Genomic DNA, 22,660 nt, shown 5'->3' with positions numbered 1-22,660 from the left:
CTGCGGAGAAATATGCGGGGGTTGGTTGGGGGTGGATAGGATTTGGAAGGGTGGGGGTGGAGAAGGGGTCAAAATCATTTGAACGCGACCCACCGCACGTCGCCTGAAATGCCAGCGGCCAATCTCCATAATGCTCATCGCTAGTCAGCGCGATGACAAGAGGCCTACGTCGATAATAAATTGATGAGCGGTATCTAGGCTTCGGAAACCAGCTTTTTTCTTCTTCTTTCCTACAGCCTCCATGACTCATGAATTTTCATGGTCACGCCGCTTTGCCCAAGGAAAATAAGGCAGCAAAACAGTGGACAACGTTTAAGGCCAGTATTTTCAAGGAGGTGGCCCTGCGATCGCGAGGCGCATTCAAGTCGGGTAACATTTTCTCGCGTTTGTGTACGCAACTGTCACTTTTACTTTCAAATTATCATTTCCTCCGCCTTTTGCAGTTCCCTGGAGTTCCCGCTGCATGCATTAATGTCAATGCCGGACTGCCGTGCACACGCCCGCACGAGCATCCACTACTGCAGCCTGTACACGTAGGCACGGATGTAACAGCCGCTGAACCAAAAAGCTTGCGGGAAAGAGAAGGGGTCAGGGTGTCAGCTTCGCGAAAGAGATAGAGAGATGTGGGGAAGGACAGGGCTGAAGCATATGAGGGGAGGGGAAGTGGAGAACCTAGGCAAAAAAAAAAAAAAGTCTCTCCAATCAAGCGATTGAGACGAGGAAGGATTTGCCGGAGTCCTCTGTCGCCGTGATTGTAGCTCTGAAGGTCTCACGTCTAGGCCTAACGGGACTACTTACAGGCTAACTGCTCTGCCCCCCGGGGGGCTGCCGTCGCACGTGTGAGTGGACTACTTTTGGTCCAACTGTCGCGGACCCTGAAGATTTCTCCAGGGCTGGTAGAGGTGTAATTGCTCTGCGGACGAGATATAATTGGCGTCGCCGGAACAAGAAGAACATCGCCGGCGAGGTCTTTAATTATTTCTCCGAGGCCTGTCATTTTAACTCTGCAAATGATATCGTGACCTCTCCGGTTCTACAGGCTTCACTTAATATGCCCTCCACATCCGCCTTCGACATCAACCAAGAATCTTGCCACAAGAACCACAAGGGGGTCGTTACCTACACTCATAAGGAAAGTATGAAAATATGAAAAGAGAGAAACAAGAACACGTCTGTTTTTACTTAAGCTTTAAAAAAAAAAAAAAAAAAAACACTCGAATAATCCACAATGAGTATGAACACCGTATGCTACAAGAACACAGAGTAAATGCCCCTTACATCGATCTTAAAAAAAAAAAAGTGTGGCTATATGCTACGTTTCCAGTCATCTGGGCAGCGAACAGGATGCACCTACATTTCTACTACCACCAGTCCAACAGCTGCTGCACTGCTTACATATTTACTCCTCATTGTTTATTTTCATACAAGAGCTCTTCTGGTCATAAGAAATGGAGATCATTGCCAATGTGGTATAAGTGTAGAAGGGATTCTATACTAACCGCTGGGTTCAGAAAGGTCGCAATTTTCCTAGATGGACATATATGTGGGCGTGCCACAAGAAGCGGCAAGTGCATTAAACCAACGGTCGGTTGCAAAACCGTTCGTACGTTCTTTTCCATGAATAAAGATGTTCGCAGAGCTCGTTCGCCTGCTAAAATATATAGGCACTCAAATGAACGAACAGGAAATACGCCCACTCATGCAATTTGGATTAGGGACCGTTTTTCCAACCCTTAAGACATTAAAAAAGTAAGAAAAGAAGTCTGTTAAAACAAGAGCAACACCTGGAGCGAATTAGAACAAACATATATCGTCGTTAGAGGCGGGCGACATCGAGGTCTCTATCAAAGTGATGGGGCAGCTAGCTCAGGTGTAATTAGGTCTCAAAAAAAAAAAAATAATAATAAAGAAAAAAGAAAAAAAGTGAGGTGGGTGGGGAAAAGGAAGCAGGGGCATCTTCCCTGTGGCGCCTGACTCCAGGCCTCCAGCCTGTGCAGCACGAAAGAAGTTAGCGATCGCCGTAAATAATGGCCTCTCCGTGGGAAGCTCCAGCAGGGTGCGAACATGTGCAGGCCGCCAGCTTCTCTTGTCCAGTCTTTTGATCATGGCTTTGCTTTACCAGACACGAGCGCATCACGCACGGGCAAGAACGGAGAGGGCAAGGAATGCATTTTACGCCGTGTTCCTCTACCTGCTTGTTCTTCATTTGCCCTTTCTCGTTCGTCAGCATCACACCCCGGCGCGCACACACACACGATCTATCGAAATTTTAATTTGTTCGCCTGACGAGATGACCGAGAGGAACAAGCAAGAGAAGGGAAGTGGGGAAGGGAGAGAATCCATGTACAGCGGAGTTCAACGGTATACACACGGCAGTCATCGCCTCTAGCCCATGAGTCTGTGTCAGACTAGTAAATTAGGCATGTCGGTAATGTCTTGCTGAATTTTATGGTGATCCTTGGCAACTGTACAATCGGAAGTTGTGGTGGGCTTAAAGGAAGAGAGTGGTGGTGGCGGTGTGTGCGGGAGGGTCTTCATCATCCAAACTGTCATCTATTCTCCTCTTCAAAGCAGATAATCATGTCAGATGATTGCATTATGAAGCACCGCTCGTGGGGTACCACAGGAATACTTGGATCGTCTCTCGCTGCCTCCCGGCTGGCTACGACCACCTCGGGAGCTTTGATGAGACGACGCCGACGAACTCATTCACCCGCTAGGAGCGGCGGTTCGCAGTCCACAGGTATTCTTTTGATGTGTAGCGAGATGGGAAACCCACAGGTAAGTCGAGCAACGCCATCCGGGGTAACGGTGGTGCTACACACAGAAACAGTGTTATGCTGTCAGAACCGCAGCCTTGCACGCGGAGGGACCGTACTTGCGGAAGTCCAGAGAAGTTGGTGCTGTGGCTAGCGCAAGAAAGAGTGCGAGGACTCGGGACGTGTCCTGTGAACTGGTTTGACTGCAAGTCCACCATTGCAGATGGTGTCAGATGCAAAAGCGGGTTTGACAGAGAACGCTTTTATGTAATAAAGCATCACTAAACTGATTCTGGCGTTTTCTGCACATGCTAGCAAGACAAAGAAATCCTTGGTTCTTTACCGCCCTCTGCACGCGCTCTTGTATGAGTGAGGGAATTAGACAATGTGTGTGTGTGTGTGACCGTATGCGGGGTGTAAAGTGGTCTCCTGAAAGACCATTCTTCCCAAACTTTTATAACCGACATGTAAAATCTTCTAGACACTAATAGTTGAACATTTAAAAATGACATACCTCTATATGACGGCCACGTGTATAGTCTCATATTTGGTTACCGGACTGTTTAGTCGGTGATATATTGTCAACTATGTGACTATATGTAACAAGTATTCATAAAAAATGTTTAATAGTCTTATTCGATAGAATGTGTTCGGTCATGAAAACCCTTCTTTCCGCATTCCCCTTGCCACCTCTTTTCTCTATAGTGCTTGCACAGCTTGCCACCGCTAGCTGCCATTAGCAGTTGGTTTACCGGTGACAACCGTGGACAGGAAATGCAGACATGCTCACGTGTTGCCGGTGTAAAAACTACTGACCTTGGATTAAGTTAAGGTATATGTCAAAGTCAAGAGGACTTCCCCAGCAAAGAGCTCTGGCCGAGTCTGTACACAATGGGCGGTGAAGATCCGCACCAAGCGAACAGCCATCTTGACTCCCAGCGCCTGGCCCCGCCCTTCCAATGCTGTGGGACGAGCTGCCAGCCTTGCACTTGTTTTATGATTTCGTGCTTGAAAGCGTGTATCTGTATGTGTGTGTGTATACGTACGTCTGTGTAAACGTGCGTGAGACCCGTAGATTTAGACCGGAACTCTCCCGCCTAACCCCCCACACGGCACTTCAACAGGTAAAAGCCAAGCACCCCGCTTGTTGCACGGAGCCACGCGCTGTTGTCCTTGCAACAATGTCGTTTTGACCCGAAGCGCTAGGAGCTAAAAGAACGCGAAGTTCACCTGGCCGTTAAAACGTCGATGAGCGAAGGGCAAGGTCTCTCTCTGCAGTCATTAAAATTACGACTGATTCCCCAGTGAGGAAGGATGCGAGGTTCATTGGCTGCCAGAACGTGAAAGGGGTGGATGGGGAAAGGATGGGGTAGCCTGGATGCATTTGGTTCGGGTGGGTGGAGGGGAACAAAACACGCTGCCAGCACCATCACCTCCGAGGAGCACTGCAGCGGCAGCAGCAGCAGAGCGTCGTTTACAAGCCGTGGTGCCGTCATTAATCGTCCGCCTACATTCAGTTATGCAAGGAACGTTGAGGGCAGTGCTAACTACAATGTACCCACGCACCCTCCTCCGCGCTTTTGTTAATAGGCCCCACAATCTCCAACATGTGACCATATTTGGCAGTTTTGCATATGACCGTCACGATACTGTCTGTCGACCATGATCACATATTCCACTGATATCCGGCTTAAGAGGGTGAACCACATAATATGATCGCAGATGGTTCAGAAAGACACGAAGAATCTAGAGCACATATATTCAAAACTACTAAACGGTCTTCTTAACCAGGAAAATATTTTGAAATCACAAAGACAAAATGTTACACGACGGTTTGTTGTTGTTGTTCCAACAATTTGTGTCGTGTTATGAATGAAGGACAGATTGCAGCGAAGGAAAACTATCTTGCTTTCCAGATGACTTACTAAATTATGGCGATGACATTTATTGCTCAAGATGATCGTGCGGTCCAGGCCATACTTTATTTAAGACAAATGTAAAATAGAAGTCGCCCGAAGCTGTCTCCGTGTACGCATTTATCTGCACATGGGCATGGAGAACAGTGCTCTAAAAATAAAACTCAAACAAACAAAAACACACATAATGGACAGACCTTGGCTAGCAACTCGTAACTCGTAAAGCGATATTAATTCTGTTTAAGGGATGCCCTATCACTGTATTTTGGTGTGTATATATTTATTATACATTTGTTAATAAACTGTCAAAGTTTTGCGCTTTTTTTCTTTTTTTTTGCTAAAGCATCTTCAGTTCATTCATTTGAAAACTTAGGAAGTAGATATCAATCTGTTCATGTTTCTTGTTGGTTTATATGACATACACATGGTTGCAGGGTACGTGGCTTCAGCAAGTTTGTCTACAACGCTCAATCTATCCAGCATTTTTTTAGACCAGTAAATGGGAGTGATCTGCTTGGTTAATGAACGATGAGGTGTGTGCACAACGTCACCACTTTCCCGGCCCACTTCCCTCAACCACCCCCTACCCCTACCCCAACACATACTCTTACCGACACAAGCAGCCGAGGATGTTGTCGGTCGTTCTCTCTCGCACGCACGCGCGCGTGGAAATGCGAGCTCTTAATTGATGTGGGACGATGGGACAAAGTTAGTGTTATACAGGGCGCGCCCTGCATTGTATTTGTAAATAATAGTAGCAGATGGGTCTCTTCTCGTGTGCAGCGTGGGACTGCAAGGGCGCGTGCAGCATCGGTGCGAGCTGCGCGCTAGTAAAACGAGGGTTTGTGTCATTATTCACCGCGGGGCCTGCACTACCACCTCGTCCTTCTACAGCCTATCGCAGTCTCACATGACTGCTGCCAAAAATAAATGAACAAAACGAGATTATTATTTAAGTGACTTGTGAGATTTATGATTTATTTGGCTTGATTGACCTCTTTTCCTGCATTTAAATCACACGTGAAGGGAGGCACGCACACACGCTCTCTCACTCTCACATAAAGAGCAACTTCAAAATCCCATTTCTCAATATGCTAGAGAAACAATTTTTTTTTTTAAATTAAACGTTACACGACCGGCTGTCACACTGTCGGACCACGAGTCTACACAATCTGTCACTCATTAATTCGTATCGGATCCCTGGCTGCACAGCTGGATCACAATGATCTCATCCTACACGTTTTTTATACATCATGCTTACAAACTCACTTCGGTCATCCAGCTACGGCTGTACTTTCAAGTAAAAACAACATAATCGTGTGAATTAACGGTAAATGTTTAAGAGAAATAAAAAATAAAAAAGAGAAGCAATGGCTCTAGATAAGTCAATCAGATTAAACTAAAGTCGATTGGCACATGACCAAAATTCTGCCAGACAGTCACATGACTGACCACGTGCCCCCGCTTATGAGGCTTTTTAGGACGAACATTGCACCAATTCTGGTTAAAGGTTATATAAAAACTTCGATAGTCCTGTTCAAACTTTTTTTTCTTCAGTTATTCGGTTAGGAACATTCACGACAGCGAAAGGTGTTTTTTTATAGGGTGTTCTAAATATGAATTCCGCTCATCTTATGGCTCTCTATACTGAATCCATTCAACCACACTACGAAGAGGAAGCAGTAAAACACCAACAACAAAAAACCTCTACTCACCACCAAGGCCAAGCATCTTTTGCTTTTGATGTAACCGTTTGTTAACGAGGACTTTACAGCGGTGAGTGGGAAGCCCCGACTAGTAGACTCACGCATGAACAAATCACTTCTGTACAGTCGCGGCTGTTGCCCTCCCGCCTCACTCGGCTAATTTGTCCCCTTCTGATGACAGGTACACTAACGCGACAAAGCTATCGCGGAGCTGTCGCGTTAATCGGCGAGACCAATCATTCGTGACGGCCTCGCTCCCAGGTCGGCTGTTGCGTCCATCGACCTCGTCAATGAAATATATAGCTGCCAGCGGCGCTCTGCCAAGTTCCGTCGTCACGCTGCGCTGAATACACTTAATATACTCGCTGATACAAACGATCATCCGCACTGCTCTAACTTCCGGGAAGATGGTGACGTGGTTGACGCAAATAAAAATTGGTTTTAAAGAGGTCCAATTTTTTTTCTTCGTCTATCAGCACAATTTTCCTCACCCTACCCCACTCAATGTCTCTGTTCGAGCACCATCTGACAGCAATACCAGCTTCGCACGTGTGTCCACCCGTGCAGTTAGCAGGAACGGAACAAGAAGCCTCGTAGACCAGTTCTGAAAATACAAAAGTTTCTCGACTGGCGAGATCGCTCGTGTTGCTCTCTACCACAGCACAGAGGTTCGCGACTCACAAGGTCTCGTGACATTTCCCGCCTTTTGGGGGTACAAATCCCTCTTGCGTCGATGGCAGGGATTTGGTCTCCCAGTATCACGCGGGGGAGCCACGGGTGACCATACCTTGGCGACTCGTCAGGTACAAAGCCATCGCGATGCTCCACAGCGTACACGGGTGGGCAAAGAGCAGGGTGCTGGTGAGGTGGGGGGGGGGGTGAAGAAAGTGGGTAAGCGCAATCAACGGCGAGAGAAGGCCTTCGATCGACTTGCCTATATTTTTAGCTCACGGCTGTCTTTGTTGTCTTTGTACGCTATGTCTGGCAGGTTGAGCGGCAGCCGCATTATGCAGGTAGCCCGACAGGCTCGCTTCGCTACTTTCTTCAACAGCCGCCGGGAGCACTCTTTCATCTCAGTTCAAGTCTGATGTCACAGTTCTTTCTTGTCAGCAGTGGTCATCTTTGATGCCGATTTTGTGAGTCCCCTGCCTGCAGCTAACTGATCCCTGCTGACTGTGCGCCTCTATGCCCCTACCTTCATCAGTGAGAAGTGTGTCGCTGGAGGGAACCGGGGCCCTCCCGCCATGGCATCACACACACGCTGTCCTTCACTGGCCGTTTGTACAGCCATCAAACACCAATGACCCCTGCGGAAGTCGTGAAAAGTGGGTCAGAAGGAGAAAGAGGTGAGGTGGGGGAGATGGCAAGGCAAAACAAGGGATCCGAGAGTTGCACAAAAGACGGTGGAACCACACACACACACCAACATTTGCACTCTGATGACGAGAACGTCGACACGTGAAGATGATGACGATAAGCGCGCCCTTTAGAAAACAACTCCCCAACACTTAGTCCTGGCGTCTAGTAGTGACTCAAGTTGCCACACAACTGGTGAGACAAAACCGGTGGGGATTTCGGACAGCCTCGTGAACAGTGAGTCATGCGACAAAACATCAATAATGAAAGTTTTTTCTTTTTTTAGCTGAACCTAGGCTGGAGTGTTTCGATTGCGTCACTCGTGGTGTGATCAACCAGTGGCAGCCTGTGGACCGCCCTATGTCGCGAGCGGCGACGTCTGAGACGGGTGGATGGAGACAAAAGAAAAAAAAAAAAAACACCGGAGGGAAGTGGAAATTTAGACACAGGTAGAACCACGCTCTGGCATGACAGCAAGTCAGCTTGGGCAACAAATGGTGGAGTGAAAGTGTTTGCCAGTATGAGGCCTGGCCAGTCCCACAGGCAGGTAACATGAAAGGGAAAAGGGGTTGAGGAAGAGGGTGAGTTCAGCAAACTCCCCGACGCGCACTCGTTTGTCGGGCAAATATCAAGGGGGTGGCCGCCAAGTGTCCACCTCCTGCAACACAAAAGTCTTAGTCGCGGCCAACGCACGACCGATAAATAAACTTGTTGAACGCACACATCCCTACAGAGCTGCTACAGTTGTCAACAGCGATCGTTTGGGACTTAACTATGCTAGAAGCTTCACTTCCACTGTTTGCTGGGTGTGGGCGGCCCGCTGGCGCAATGGTTAGTACCCGTCAGCAATACAGTGAAGATAGCTGTCCTAGGTTCAGCTGTTGTCGTGGGTATGCTGTTCTTTCTCTGCGTGTGGCATCTGGCTGGCTGTCTTATAGATGCTGGCTCGGCGCAAAACATCCCCCATCCATTGTTTGTTATGGAGTACGTTGACAATTAAAAAAAAAACTCTGCACCCCTGACCGCTGAATTCAACTTGCCCCTTTTGTGTGAGGGCCGTGGATACTTTTATATATCAAACACAATGTGCTTCATAACACGCAGGAGTAATCGAATGCAAAAGTACTTAAAAAGATCATATAAATAAAACAGCAACCTATTTGAATATTGCTCAATTCGATAAACAAGGATAAGTGATCGCTGATTGTTTTCAAACTACTCGAGGAAGTAGAGAAACCATTACCGGTATCGACAATGACAGCAGCAATTTGAACGCCATAAGTGACAGAGAGAGAGAGAGATATCCACTTCCCTAGAGACATACAGATTCACACGCTCCATAAACTAGGCATCACATTCCCCTTCCTACTTTTAAAGCCCAACTGTAACCTCGTCGGTCAACACAACCTGCCCACTATCTTCCTCCATGACAAATAAGATCATCAGCTACTAGTGCAAACGTTGATCTGTGTGTGTGGGGGGCAAGTATGCACGTGACTGTATGTGTGGGACGTATGCACGTGACAATACGTGTGGGCAAGTATGCACGTGACATTATGTGTGGGGAAGGGTGGGTGGGTGTTTGTGTGTGCACGTGCGTGTGTTCATGCAATAACAATCAGGTGACCCTTGACGCTAGACAACTTCGCGCATCATAAAGGGAAACAACTTACCTTTCCATGAAGAGTTCTGCAATACGCACGCACATACTCAGCAAGCAAGCCTGCAAGCGTTACAGAAAATGAGACATGGGTAGAGTGAGAGTGTGAGAGATGCAGGCCAGGTTCCAGCACGCGCATCACGTGCCTTGTTACCTGCAGACAAAGAGTTCGAAGCACGCTGGCCGGGCCTGTGTGCTACGTCGCCACAAAAGCGGAGAAGCTGGCTGCAGCAACAGCGATCGAAGCCTAAGCCACCGACCCACCGACCGACCGTCACTACGAATACACCTGCAAAGCACCTGCGAACTAACGCTGCCAAGATGTCCTTTATTACTTCTCACGAGATCGTGCGCTGCTGCTTTCATTCGGACTGAAACATACCTTCCCTTCTCAAATCATCATCATCATCATCATCATCATCATCACTACCACCACCACCACCACCACCACACCACGTGAGAAACTCCACCAGTCCAAAAACTAAGAATTTTTAGAAAAAAAAATTTTCTGCTGGCTTGTATTAAAGCTGTCACATCAGGTTTCTCGAATCCAGAAAAAAATGAAACCTATCTTCCCCAGATGTGTGCACACTAATACCACCATCACAGAAGACGAAAGTCGGTTTTTACTATTTTTGTTGTAGTTGATTATTTTTTAATAAAAACTATGCACATTTGGACAAACGATCCCAAAAGATTTCAGTTTTTCTTCTTATCTACCGATGATAAAGAGAAAATTTACTATCAACTTCAAGGTAAAAAACAAAACAAAACACGGACGAAAAAAAATCGCAATCTGGAACATAAGAATGCTGGCTTGAAGTAGGACTCTGGTACAATGTCTAAGCCTTAGCGGTTCAAAAACGGATTTGAAAATAAAACGATTGTCACTGAGGTAATCAAACTGAGTTTTCAGCGTGCAACACGACACTGTTATAAACGGAGTGAAATGCTGTCACTTGTTCTGGTCGACGATGATTACCTCAACGCCAACTTCTCCTCCTCCACCTTCTCCCCCCACCACACACACACCGCGCCACACCACGGAGATCTGCGACGGACGAGACAAAGACATGATCAAATGAAAAGTACAACGCAGCAGTGAATCATGTCACATTTGAAACCGAACAAAAAAACAACTCAAGATTTAACTACGTGACGACTCGAGAAATTAATCATATCGGGATCTCAGGTGAGAGAAAAAAACAAAACAAAACAACAACAAAAACAACGACGCCGTCATCTGGAAACAAAGCCGCCCTGGCTGTATTTTCCAATCGTGATGAATGTCACTCGAGTAAAAGACCTGTGGTGAAATGATACAGCCAAGAAAGTCCAACACCCAGATAACGCAGTCAAAGGGGTTAATGGGGTGGGTGGGTGGTGGTAAGAAAACAAAGACGTGTACAAAAGGGGTGGGGGGTAACCTACTTTCTGTCAACCTTGATTTCTCGGACTTAAAGGACACTGCAGCTGCGACAGTCTCGATCGAACCTTGTGTGTCGGCGGAGAACACGGACAAGCACTATCCCGGTACTGAATAGGAAGCAAGATCAACCGACCAACAACTTACAGTCAGCTTCAAGAGGAGAAACGTTACCATCATCCCCCTGGCTCCTCCTCCTCTTTCTCACACACACAAACGCGAGCGAACGCTCAGATCCCCCACGTTCGATGAGTCGAGAAAATTCAAAAGGTCACAGTGCACACGAAAGGCGCGCTACTGGCGCCCTCGTCAGTCACGTCACACACACAGGCCAGAGTGACCACATGCGACTCACAAACACTGAGGGTGGCTCAAGCCAGGACTTTGTATTCTTTGCTGGCCCTACAACCACAACAGCGCAAGCTGTCTGCTTTTGCCGACCAGTCAGCAGCTCACATTCCTATTAAATCTAGACATATTATAAGGAACATACAGAGAGAAAGAAGAAAACAAAACTTCCCGATCTATACATAGACACATGCTTATGATGTAACCTGCATGCAAGCGTTCGATTGCGCGCGTGCTTTCATGAGTCCGCCCATCACTCGCGGTAATACGGACACTAGCGAAACCATCATCTCTCGATGACAACAGCGGGGCGCTATGAAAGTAAAATTGTTGACAGGCTCGTCGAAATTAGGAAAACGGCTATCATGCATCCCTAAGACCTAAAGCTATGTCAACGGCCATTCATCGAAAACTAAGCCGGTTAATAGATCCATTCCTGACCTCCGCTGCTGATAGCCTGTCCACAGGATGCGGTCGGAGGACTTCGACAAATGTAGCCATCCCTGTTTTCCCCCAAATGACATCGTTCTGGGAAATATTTGATGCTCGCAATATTCAGAGGAATTCCTCGATTACCCGTCTGCTTAATAAAACTTACGGCTTAACCACACGTTTCGTAGCATGCACGCAGAAATACAAGCTCACGCGCATACACAGTAATCAGGCGAAAGGCAGGTAATGATGACTAAAGAGAAGCGGGTTGTTTTTAATGTGGATTATTTTTTTAACATTGCCAGATTAAAAAAATTACAAATCACGGACATTACAGAGATTACTGACGTTATCTGTAATTTTCAAAAATTATTCATTTACTCTTTCTATCACCGTCTTTCTTTCGAGTGCTTGCACAGATTGAAAAACCAACATGCTCTCTCAAACACGCGCGCACGCGTACACACACACACAAACATACATTAGCGCGAGCATACACCCCTATCCCCCCTACACACGCAACGCCTTTCGGCTTTCCTTGTCTCTTCATCTTCAATCGATTAACTTGTGACTCAAAAAGAAAGAAAAAAAGCCCCAAGAAGATTCGCTGTGCCCACTGCTGCCGCAGCCTGAGTCCTCTCTTCCTTCTTTCCTTGCCCCAATTCTCGTCTTTGTTCCTCCACTTGCAGCCACAGTAACCATTGTTACACGCTGCAGGCGAAATCAATCGTCTAGCCATGCAGAAAACTAACTCTTTCATGCTTTTGTCAAGTCGAGCTCCCCCACCTCCAAGCCTCACCCCGACCCATGACCCCTGTTAACAGTTTGTTTTCCCGATGAACCTGTTCTTGTTCACTTTAAACGTGGTGGAAAGTTCCAGGCACTGTGTAATGACATTACTCATGTTACACTAAAGTTACCCATGGTACACTAAAGGCCTTCAACCACAGGCGTCCTCAAGCGTCCGTTTTCCTAGTCATGGCAGTGGAACCAAAATTGAATAAAGAGTGGAAGAAGAATAAACAGAATTTCTTACCCACCTTACAAAATATTCGCCCCAACTGCTCTCCTCCACAACCAGTAAAAACTTCACGGAAAGCTTGGAACGGGGATAAGTTCTCGTCGAGACCTTGCAAATCACATAACTAAATAAATAAACGGCGATTGTCGCGAGTGCATGTATGATGAAGTAGCTCTTGCTTCTTGGTGCTGGTTGATCTATGCCAACCACTGAAAGAAAGAAATGTCTCGGGATACAGCTCGTTAAAATATTTCCCGGTTAGAAGGCTTATTTCCGTTCTCACATGGTCGCCGAGGCGAAGCTGCATGTTGCACAGCGTTAGCGGCCGTCACGGTCTTTTATTACCGCCTCTCTCCCTCCCTGCCACCAGTCCTGCTGCACAGCAACATCAACTAGTTGCCGCTTTACATGATGTGATTCCCACAGGCTGCACTGGCTTCAATGGACTTCTTAACCAAACACCCTCTCGAATATGTCTTTGATATATGCTTACATGGGCACATAAACATTGGCAAAACATAATCAATGTGCCCTCCAGGGAGGATTGCATTTACTGGGTAGGCAATACAGTTACCGAGAGGAAAATGAAAGATACGCTTCATCGGATGACACACAAAAAAAAAAAAATGGCTTGTCGGAGACGGAGGTAGGGTAGGGGACAGTAAAGGGCTAAGGCTAAATGAACCTAGAGGAGATCATTCTGGCTACCTGAGTAATCAGACCTGAAGCTAACACTATGACCCAGTTGCTGCGAACTGCCACGCACCAACAACTGATGCATGATGAGCTGTCAAGATAAGCAAGAAGGTCGCAGGGACGGACCATGAGCAAGACACTTACCAGAAGCGCTCCAGCTCTAAGTGATGATGACCATCAAAAAGATTTGTCCCTTCAGCCATGATGGACGAGGAGGAGGTGGAGGAAGAAGAGACCGAAAACCATCTTCCTCCTTTACTGACACATGACGAAGAAAGAAAGGAAGGTAACTCTAGTACTTTCGGTCCCCTGTGGGGACGGCAAGTGTTCGCAAGAGCTGTCCATGCATGGGTGGAGGGGGAAGAAGAGGGAGGGAGAGAAAAAAAAAACAGCGTGCAGGAGCCAATCAGGCCACTGCCTCTCTCGGTACAGTTCACTCCAGCTCGCCCCGCACTTCCATCAGGACCTGTTCACATCGGACAGCTCTCCCAGCAAGCCCCGGCGCTCACCTCGCGCAATTAAGAGAGTGCCGCCACTTGCCCAGCTCCCGCCACCCCAGCTGCAACTCGCGTGGCATCACAAAGACCGCTTATTTTCGCAAAATTATTTCCATGGCAACCGAACGAACCAACTGTTTCAAGCCGACAAATTGATCCGGTTTGAAGCCTGCCACGGCAGCGGAAGCGTCTTCGTTGCGACTACTTAAGAGCAACTCCTTTCTCCCAAACATTACAGCCCGCTCTGTGCCCCCTTTTTTAACTCCAACCCCCTCTTCACCCACCGCAGTCTTCCAACCGAAACGTTTGGCTGCCCCCTCCCCCGGAACCCGTTTTTTCCCATCACCCCACCTCCCCCGCTTCTTCCTCTACGTGTAAAGTCCGACTTGTCCTCGTTCTGCCCAGGATCCTTTCATGAACAGCCCCGGAGCCAGGCCTCTGTGACCTTACTTTATGCGTCTCAAAGCCAAGGGGCGCGTGACCTTTGGCTTTGTGCAGTCACAGCGATGGGCTTCAAAAGAACTAAGCAAGTCGTAAACTTCGTGGAAGCTTGATAAAACGCTAAAGTCTGTAGGGATGTTCCCGACCTTCTCTAGGAGTGAGTGGGATGGAAGGTGTGATGCGAGTTGATAAAAAAAAAAAAAAAAAAACGCATTAAGTTGGTTCCTATACTTCGTGAAAGAAACTTGTACAAGGGACACACTCCAGCGTTGCGAGATGTCAAACGTAGAAAGACATCATACCACTTACACAACAGTCCCTCGTCAAAATAACAAGAAAGAACAGACATCTTCGGAAATGTCTTTTCTTTGAGGGTACTCTGAAAAAAGTGACTGACAGATGACAGTTCAACATCACAGGCACACAATCCAAGCTACCGCGTTATGAAAACTGATGCACGGGTGATTGACCTCAAATACTGTCCTGGAAAACAAATCATGCGTGAAAAAGAACAGATGGCTACGTGCAGGGTGGCTCGTTGGTTCCCAAGTGAGCGAACATACAGACTGTCTTGGGCGCCTTTACCTCCCACCACGCCAACCGCCGCCACTGTCACTGCTGTTTCTGTTGATGTTAATGTTTTTTACGCTGTTGCTGTCAAAGTTTCTTCAACTGCTGTTGCCACTGTTGCTGTCAATAATTATTGTTGCTGCTCTTAATATTTCTTTCAACTGCTGTCGATGTCAATGTTTCAATCATCGCTGCTGAGTTGCTGTCAGTGTCCACCCACTGGCGTTGCTGTCAATATTTATTTTGAATGTTGTTACTGTCAATCTATTGCTGTTGCTGTCAAATGTTTCCTTCAACTGTTGTTGCTGCTATTGCTCCGCAACCCCCCCCCCCTCCTTGTCTTTCTTCATTCCCCATCCCCCGACTACTACTACAATGTTTGGAATAGAACGGTCCTGCGCTAAAAATAACCGCGATTTCAATCCATAGCAATAACAATTAACGTCGTGTACGACTGCTGGCAAACAATTAGCCCTCATTTGAAATCCCTGCTGAGTAGTTTATCATTCTCCTCGAGTGGACTTTATCAATATGGAAATATAACGAGTTTTTTTTTTTTACTTTTCAAACTGAAATTCGATTAAGCAAAGTGTTCACAACAACAGAATTGTTTTAAAAAACCACAACTGCCAACATCTAATAAAGCCTGAGGTGGTGATGAGTGAAGTAAAGGGAGGGGAACGGTGATTGTGACGTCGGCTGGTCCAGATGTCTGTTCCAAGAAAACAAAAGGTTAGTTACCAGCGCCATGCAGGCTGCACTAAATCCGCTCCTCTCCTCTCTAATTATGACAGACTACCAGTTGGAGCGGCACATAAAAATTATCAACCAGCCCATCACCACAACGACGATGAGGTGGATGATAAAGACTAAAGAGGGAGGAATTCTTATTACAACATGCACTCTGCCAGGAGACAAATGACACGGACTGACCATACAGATGTCCCTAAATAAAATGAACGAGATGATTATGGTGACTGCGGAGACTGGTCACTGACCAACTGAATGACGTTTATTGTGTAATTGCAGTCGGGTGGGCAGCTGACGAATGGCTGGTCGTAAACACTGCTGACGATGCGTGCAGACAAAAAGTGTCTGCTAGTGTTTGTTGATTGGAGTTTGCAGTCCTTGTCTATTTGGGAGAGCAGCTGAAATGTGAGACAATGAGCACGGCCATAAAAGTGTCGTCAGTCTGAGACCAAGCACACAAAGCCACCGAACCCCCGCACTGTCTCTCACCCCCATGTGTGACCGCACATGGACTGGTATAAAAAAAAATTCAGTCACAGTCTACAATGTGATAAGACATAATTTAACATTTTATTAAAAGCTGTATGAAAGACAGAATTAATAAACTGATGAAGGAATTAAAAAAAATGAAAGACTCAAAGAATAAACGTAAACAAGTAAAGAAAAAAAAAAAAAACAAACCCCAAAAACCCCAAATGAAATGCACAACAAAGACTTATCTCGAAGTATTATGCGACATAGTCGGAATTACTAGACCAGCTACAAAAATGAAACAGTCACATCTCCAGCCATGCAAAACACTACTCCAAACCTTCCAGTACCCCCATCCTCATCCCACCCCCTCTACATCCACACCACCACGATGCTTCACCCAATCAGTACAAGCCGACCAATCTGATGACCACCTCTAGAGTCCCTTCCTCTTCTTCCAACTCCCTACCTTGCCGATCTTCTAGTCCCAAGGATTTGCTTGATCACGTCTCGGAGACGAAAGCTCGGCTTAATAAAGTGTCTGCGCATCAAACGGACGAGGGTGCCAGCGCTGACACGCTCGATCTTGATTAATTGTTGGCTTCTACGTGCACTGAAGCTGACCTTAGGGACACCTCGGCGCTCTTTTTCTGCCTAACCTTTTGGAACCGGCTGCTCTTTACTAGTCCCATATAAGGTCGGAGGTCGTTCCCTATCTTAGCCATGCAAGATCTCGCTTGGCTGTTCCACGAGAAGGAACTTCAGAGCAGGAGCCCCTTTGTTCGCTGATTCAACTCAACCGTTCTCTCCACGTTTGTGATTTGATTAATCTGTTAGCTATTCGATGGTGCGCGCAGCTGTCGGCCGCAAACCCGCAGGCGTGTAGTATCCGGCACTCTAAAGCGAATCACCAATGTCCTTCAAAATATTACACTTGTTTCGACACATCGTTGGCCGAGGGCATTGTGCCAGTCGCCGTCAAGACGAGGTGATGGAGTATGTCGACACCTTTACTGCTAAGTGAGAATGTCACCTGCTTTGTATCAGCTCGTCTGGTTCAAGTAATAAGCATCCGCCAGGCTTGTTAAACTTTCGAAGGTGAGATAAAAAAAAATCACTGACAATTTCTAAACAAGCTTGCAATAGCACAGAGGAAATGGAAAGGGATGTATTAATAGGAGAGCGGGGAAAAAAAGGAAATCAAGCAGAAAGGACTACATGGCTTAAAATAGCACTGACGTCCGCTGAGAGTTTGGGAAAAGGTTCCAGACGGGCTAGCCTTCCCAAGCTTAACCAATCCCTGGAAAGGGGAAGAAAGCAATTCGAGTGCTTATAGTAGATAGTCAAGGTGGTGCAGCAGTGTTCATTCAGTGCACAGCCGAGCAAAGTGACTCACGTGGATTATGCGCCCGCTCGCTCTTCAGTCTCGCCAGGTCCCGCTGAAGTCTCGCTATGGCCCGCCGTGACGACTGCTTCTCTTCAGCGAGCTGTCTGTTGAGCTCCTCCACCTTCTTCTCGGAGGCATTCTGCACACAGTGTTACAGACACCATGTTAGACCAGGTACTCACGCGATCCACCCCTATCCAGTGCACAGCTACCGTGGGAAGGAAATACTGCATGTATGGGTGTCTATATGTGAGCGTGTGTGTGAGAGAGTGTGCATGAGTGTATGTTTATATGTGTGTGTGTGCACGCGTCCATTCATGTGTGCGTAATTGCCCTAAAGTTGTGCACTTATGTGTGAACAGGCGTGAGTGTGGGTATGTGGAAATATATAGATGTGAGTCGCTTTGAACTCTTTTGCAACGACAACGATCAATATCCTCATACAAAAGACACACGTAAACAACAACAACAACGACTCAAACGCCGGCATGCGTACTCCTGCAACTGCGCATCACTCCTATGTCAAGTCTTGACGCTAATTCATCTCCACTAATTAGCTCGGCCGTGGGAAAGGCAGGTAAACCGCTTGGGGCAGGACGGACCCTGCGACCTCCACGTGCCTGAAATCTGACCCTGTCTGATCCTACCTCCATCTCTCGTGCAGACTTTTACAGCACAGAAATCGGTCGTTTTGCCCAAGCTCATGATTTCCCCCCGCGGAAACCATGTCACGTGTGCAGCTCAATCAGCACTGCAGCCAGTGATCGCTAATCACGCTGCAAATTTGCGACAGAACAGTATAGCAATAAAAGAAATAACACGCAGCCCCACAGCCATACAACACAATAATGGTAACAAAATTACCATACCACAGACTCCTTATAAGCTGAGATAAGTCATCATCACATTATTATTTTTAAGTGTGGAATATCACCCCTTTCTGTTGCAGCAGCAGTATCCCGCAGGTGTTGAATATCATTTGATTTCACATACTTAATACTAGTTCATTATATTGCTTCCTTGGACGGTTCTGCACATCGTTAAACGAACACAAGATGCGACAGTGAGGGCAAAACCGTGTCTAAAGGCCAATAATCTTTATCAGCAGTACTTCCATCTTGCATCAGCAATGTTTATCAGCATCTTGCTACTGACAACTCAGCTGTCTCCCACATTATCTGATATTGTCCACCATCAATGAGTCACCCTCGCGCCAGTGATGCTGATGTCAGCTGTAGACCCCGTTACAATGCAAGACTGGGATTCAAGACATCCGATAGCATCAGAAATAAGCCTGCGTGGATCAGGTTCCTGATGGTGCTATGAGCGATCTCGAGGAGTAGCCAGGGTGGGGAGGGGAAGGAGGGTCAAACTGTCGGCCGCATTTCGTGCGATTCTACTTGACATCCAGGCGTACTGTCAGGTCCACCGCGCATCGCACTTACATTGTATGTAAATGTCAACTAACCAAAAGGGTACACACGGAAAAATGAGAAAAGGAAATATAATCCAGAAGGCTTAGACGCTCACTGAAGTGCATTTAAATTAATTTATTTAATACTCGTGACTGCGTTTGATTCATTACAAGATATTTGTTCCAATCTGAGTGCGCACCTCCGTGCAGAAGATAAAAGCCTTAAAACTTTTCGATATTCTTACTTGAGCTCGGAATATAATCATCACGAGCTCGCCTAATTAACATATGCATTCAGCTTTCCTATTGGCTGTAACCCTAACGATGTAACACATTTATGGAGCAAAATTCAAGTATTTGAGCTCATCATGTGCCTAACGACGATTGAAAGATTTCAGCTAACGAATCGAAAAGAATATGTTCTAAGATTTTCAAAAATGATTATTTTGTAATGAAATTACTTTTTGATAAATTACACTCGGGTAGGTCTTTAAACGAACAAGCCTGTAAACGCAATTCTTCTCGGGTCGCGAGACAAAGGAGTTAGCCTATTTAAAACACATTTCGGCTAATTTATGATGACACCGCCACCGACAGCACTCCATGGCTGGGTGGGTAGGTAGGGGCAAAGCTGCTTAATATAAAAACTACTGGAAACAACACAAACGGATAGCTCACAAAAGGTGTTTCTCTTACACTCACGCCAAGAGTTTTAGAGTCGTTTTCATTGATCAGTGTCCGAAGTAGACTGCAAGCCGATACTTTTTCTCATCTACCCACAAAGTCTTTATCTCTTTTTGTGTGTTGGAAAGGGTGGGTACACAGCGACAATTTTTAATGCCTATGTTAGTTTTTTTTTAAAAATGTTTGTTTGTTCTGAAGACCTTAATTTAAAGCTTGCTGGCTTAAGCAGTGTATAAGGTTACTGATAAGTTTAGGTTCGGGTTCGGGTTAGGCTTTAGAGTTAGAATAAGGAGAATCAGTTAAACGTTATGCTATGTCTGTATACAGAAAAAACAGGTACTTGAAACCAGTCCAGGTGCTCAACCACAGAAGATTTGTCAGTTGTATGTTTGCGCATGATGATGTAGGTGTCTTAAGAATGCTGTAGACATAAAATTGCTCGTTTTAAGTTTACTATGATACCCTATCTTGTAACTAGCACCTGTTGTGTCTCATTACCACTTGGTATTCATGAAGATCATTTGTAAGCAGACGAAACGGAAGAAAGTCACAAACGGTGCAAGCTGATTGCACACTAATATCACATCATATACACGGTCTGCGTTTGCACTGGCCAAGTGTGGGGAAGGGGTTGCACGTGTGCATGTGTGGATGGGGTGGGAGGAATGAGTTGGCGCCCCGCACACCCCATTTCAGCACGTGGAAACACAACCTTGCACACTAAGCCAAATCGTGTGCGAGGGCAGCCGCTACGCTTACCGGATCTGTAAGGCATCCAACGACCTGTCGACGCCTTATTAACCACTCTTCATTTCGCCGGGGCCCGCGGTAATGACAGCGGCGACCCTGCCGCGGCGACAAAACAGCGCGGAGAAGATGAAGACGGGAAGGCAGTGATTTGCTGGGCTGCCACGTCTCATACAGTCGGGCGGTCGATTCTGATCAGGCCTTAAGCTGATTGCAAGCCTCATGTTGGAATCGATAAGCAAATCTAACCTCTCTTCGCGCATCAAAATATTCTCGCTCTTTCTTCCCTTCCCTACTCCCCCATTTTGCTCCCATCTCCTCGTTTCTTGTATTTCGAGTTACTGAAACTTTTGACAGTTTCATCTAAAAAAATCGAGTGCCATCCATCTCCCATTCAAACAGAAAAAGTATGTCCTGCAGCAGTGCAAAATTTTCAGGAAAATCCACGATTGTTCGCCAGCGAGTATTAAGTCAGGATTCGTTTTTTGAAGCCGCAGGCGCAAAAGGAATTCAAAGGTCGCCGAAATAATGAGGTCTGAATCACCTGGCCTCAAAATAATTCGGCTGAAAAAGACTAGGTTAAAGAAAAAGACCTGCTGACGAATTATGCTTGACTGCTCAGGTAAACTCAATGTGTAAGTTGTAATATGCGTGGGGTGATCAGGCTTTCAATGGCACCCTCCTGTTCGCAGTGGATAAAAGTTTTGGCCTTTGAAAACATGCATTTACAATCTCTTTTATTTACAAACTATGCTCATAATTATCATAAACATACACATAAACGTAATTAAGTCATCAACGAAAAAAATTAAAGGAAATAAAACTCATCTTGAAATTACCGAGAAAAGTCTCTCTCTACATGTCTCTCTTAAATGCTGTTATTCACAGTTATATTTTGCTCAATCCTTAATGCAGAGCATATATTTGAACAACATAAGCTAAGTAACATTACATCATGTGGTCGACTCTACTGAAGACTTTAAAAGCGGGTGTCGCCGATAGTAACTGTCTTCCGAAGTATTTAAGTCTAGCTGGAGGGAGTGTAAGCATTATTCCGAAAGAAGAAAGACGGGGAACTGCCAAGCCGACATGCATAAGTAACCTCGAAGCTACTGAGGACAAAATTGCACACTGGAGTTCTTCACAGGACAAATGCCAGCCTTGGCGCCACAAGAAACTGAAGAACTGATAATTTGTAGGTTTACGCCCGGATGATGGTTCGTCTTTTACCAGTATTCATAGACACATGGCAGACCCTCTTTCTCAATAGGGACTAGTGTGCGTACACTGTGACAAGACTGATTGTCAACGAGTCACACGTCATTTTCAATCACTGGTTTTTTTTTTTTTCTTCTACTTCTCCTTACTTCCTCTCTCCTGTCTCTCTCAGCACGACTGTCCTTATTATTGCAATGGCACCAGCAATGTGACTTTAAAGTCAAGAGCTGCACAAGATTACAAACGTCAGGTTCACTAATCCCAGGACAGAACCATGTATAAAGGATATATGAATGTACTTCAAGTAATATTAGCTTACGACTGAGTGCATCTTCCCGACATGTAGAATCCAATGTCCACACATGACAAAGAAAAAAATTAACCAAACTAACCATGATGCGCTTAGTGGTGATTTCAGGATCGCTACCCCGTTCTTAGTAATAACCATCGCAGATACTTTTACATCTAAAAATATTGTTTCTTTTTTATTTTCGCTGCAACTACACGCTCACTGATGCACCAGTACATTCGTTCTCAACAGAACCGACTGTCAGAATGAGCAAGTGAGCCTCTGCTCAACCCATTCACTTGCGCACGGCAGCAACAGCAGACCTGTGGATGTCGAGACTACAGCAAAGGAAAATCTTAACAAAGTAAAACCCTGGATACCTTGTAGCGCGTTATGGTCGGAGCCCCATACACAGCCTAATCCCCTTGTCACCCAAGTCCCAGCAGCTGCGACAGCTCAGTTACTAGCCCATTGTTTAGTACCTCCACGTAAACTAACATATTTCGGAGATTCCAAAAAGAAACAAAAGTCTTCTGAAGAACAGGCTTGTGCGCCATTTTTATCTGGGGATGTGGTTGGGGTGGGTGGTCGTGATATTACATTCGAATGCTTTCTGTCCGGCAAATTTACGAGCATCATGAAGGCCGGGACCGTAAATAAATATGTTTCGGCAGGTCCGCCACAATGAAACTGCAGATGCGTGTATGCGGGGGTAGGAATCTTATCCTGTCCGGTCTACAGTTACACAAGAGAGATTATTCACAGAACCACTGCACCATGGAGCTGACGTCCTTTTTCGACTTTCACCTGTTAATATTTTTAGTAAGCTCTTACAGTATCGTGAAAAACATATACAAGTACATTCTTTTAAA

The 22,660-nt window shown here is 46.2% G+C and overlaps 1 protein-coding gene across 10 annotated transcripts in view; it reads right to left on the bottom strand.

The window, feature by feature from the left end:
* The window catches only part of LOC112556836, an 85,348-nt gene that overhangs the window by 47,900 nt on the left and 14,788 nt on the right, over nt 1–22,660 (bottom strand). For 4 of the 10 annotated variants that reach the window (XM_025226258.1, XM_025226266.1, XM_025226282.1 and 1 more), the window contains one exon: nt 17,446–17,575. Coding sequence is in view for 5 of the 10 variants with exons in the window: in XM_025226236.1 (XP_025082021.1) it covers nt 9,411–9,536 (126 nt within the window). In the remaining 5 variants the exon portion in view is untranslated. Of the gene's footprint in view, nt 1–6,390; nt 8,690–9,410; nt 9,742–13,464; nt 17,089–17,445; nt 17,576–22,660 lie in introns of those variants that run through there. The other 6 variants (XM_025226218.1, XM_025226226.1, XM_025226253.1 and 3 more) reach the window with 4 other exon arrangements.

The sequence above is a fragment of the Pomacea canaliculata genome, linkage group LG1, assembly GCF_003073045.1.
Source record: "Pomacea canaliculata isolate SZHN2017 linkage group LG1, ASM307304v1, whole genome shotgun sequence".
NCBI lineage: Eukaryota > Metazoa > Mollusca > Gastropoda > Architaenioglossa > Ampullariidae > Pomacea > Pomacea canaliculata.
The sequence above is the reverse complement of the archived record's forward strand: the minus strand, read 5'-3'. Positions and strand labels throughout refer to the sequence as shown.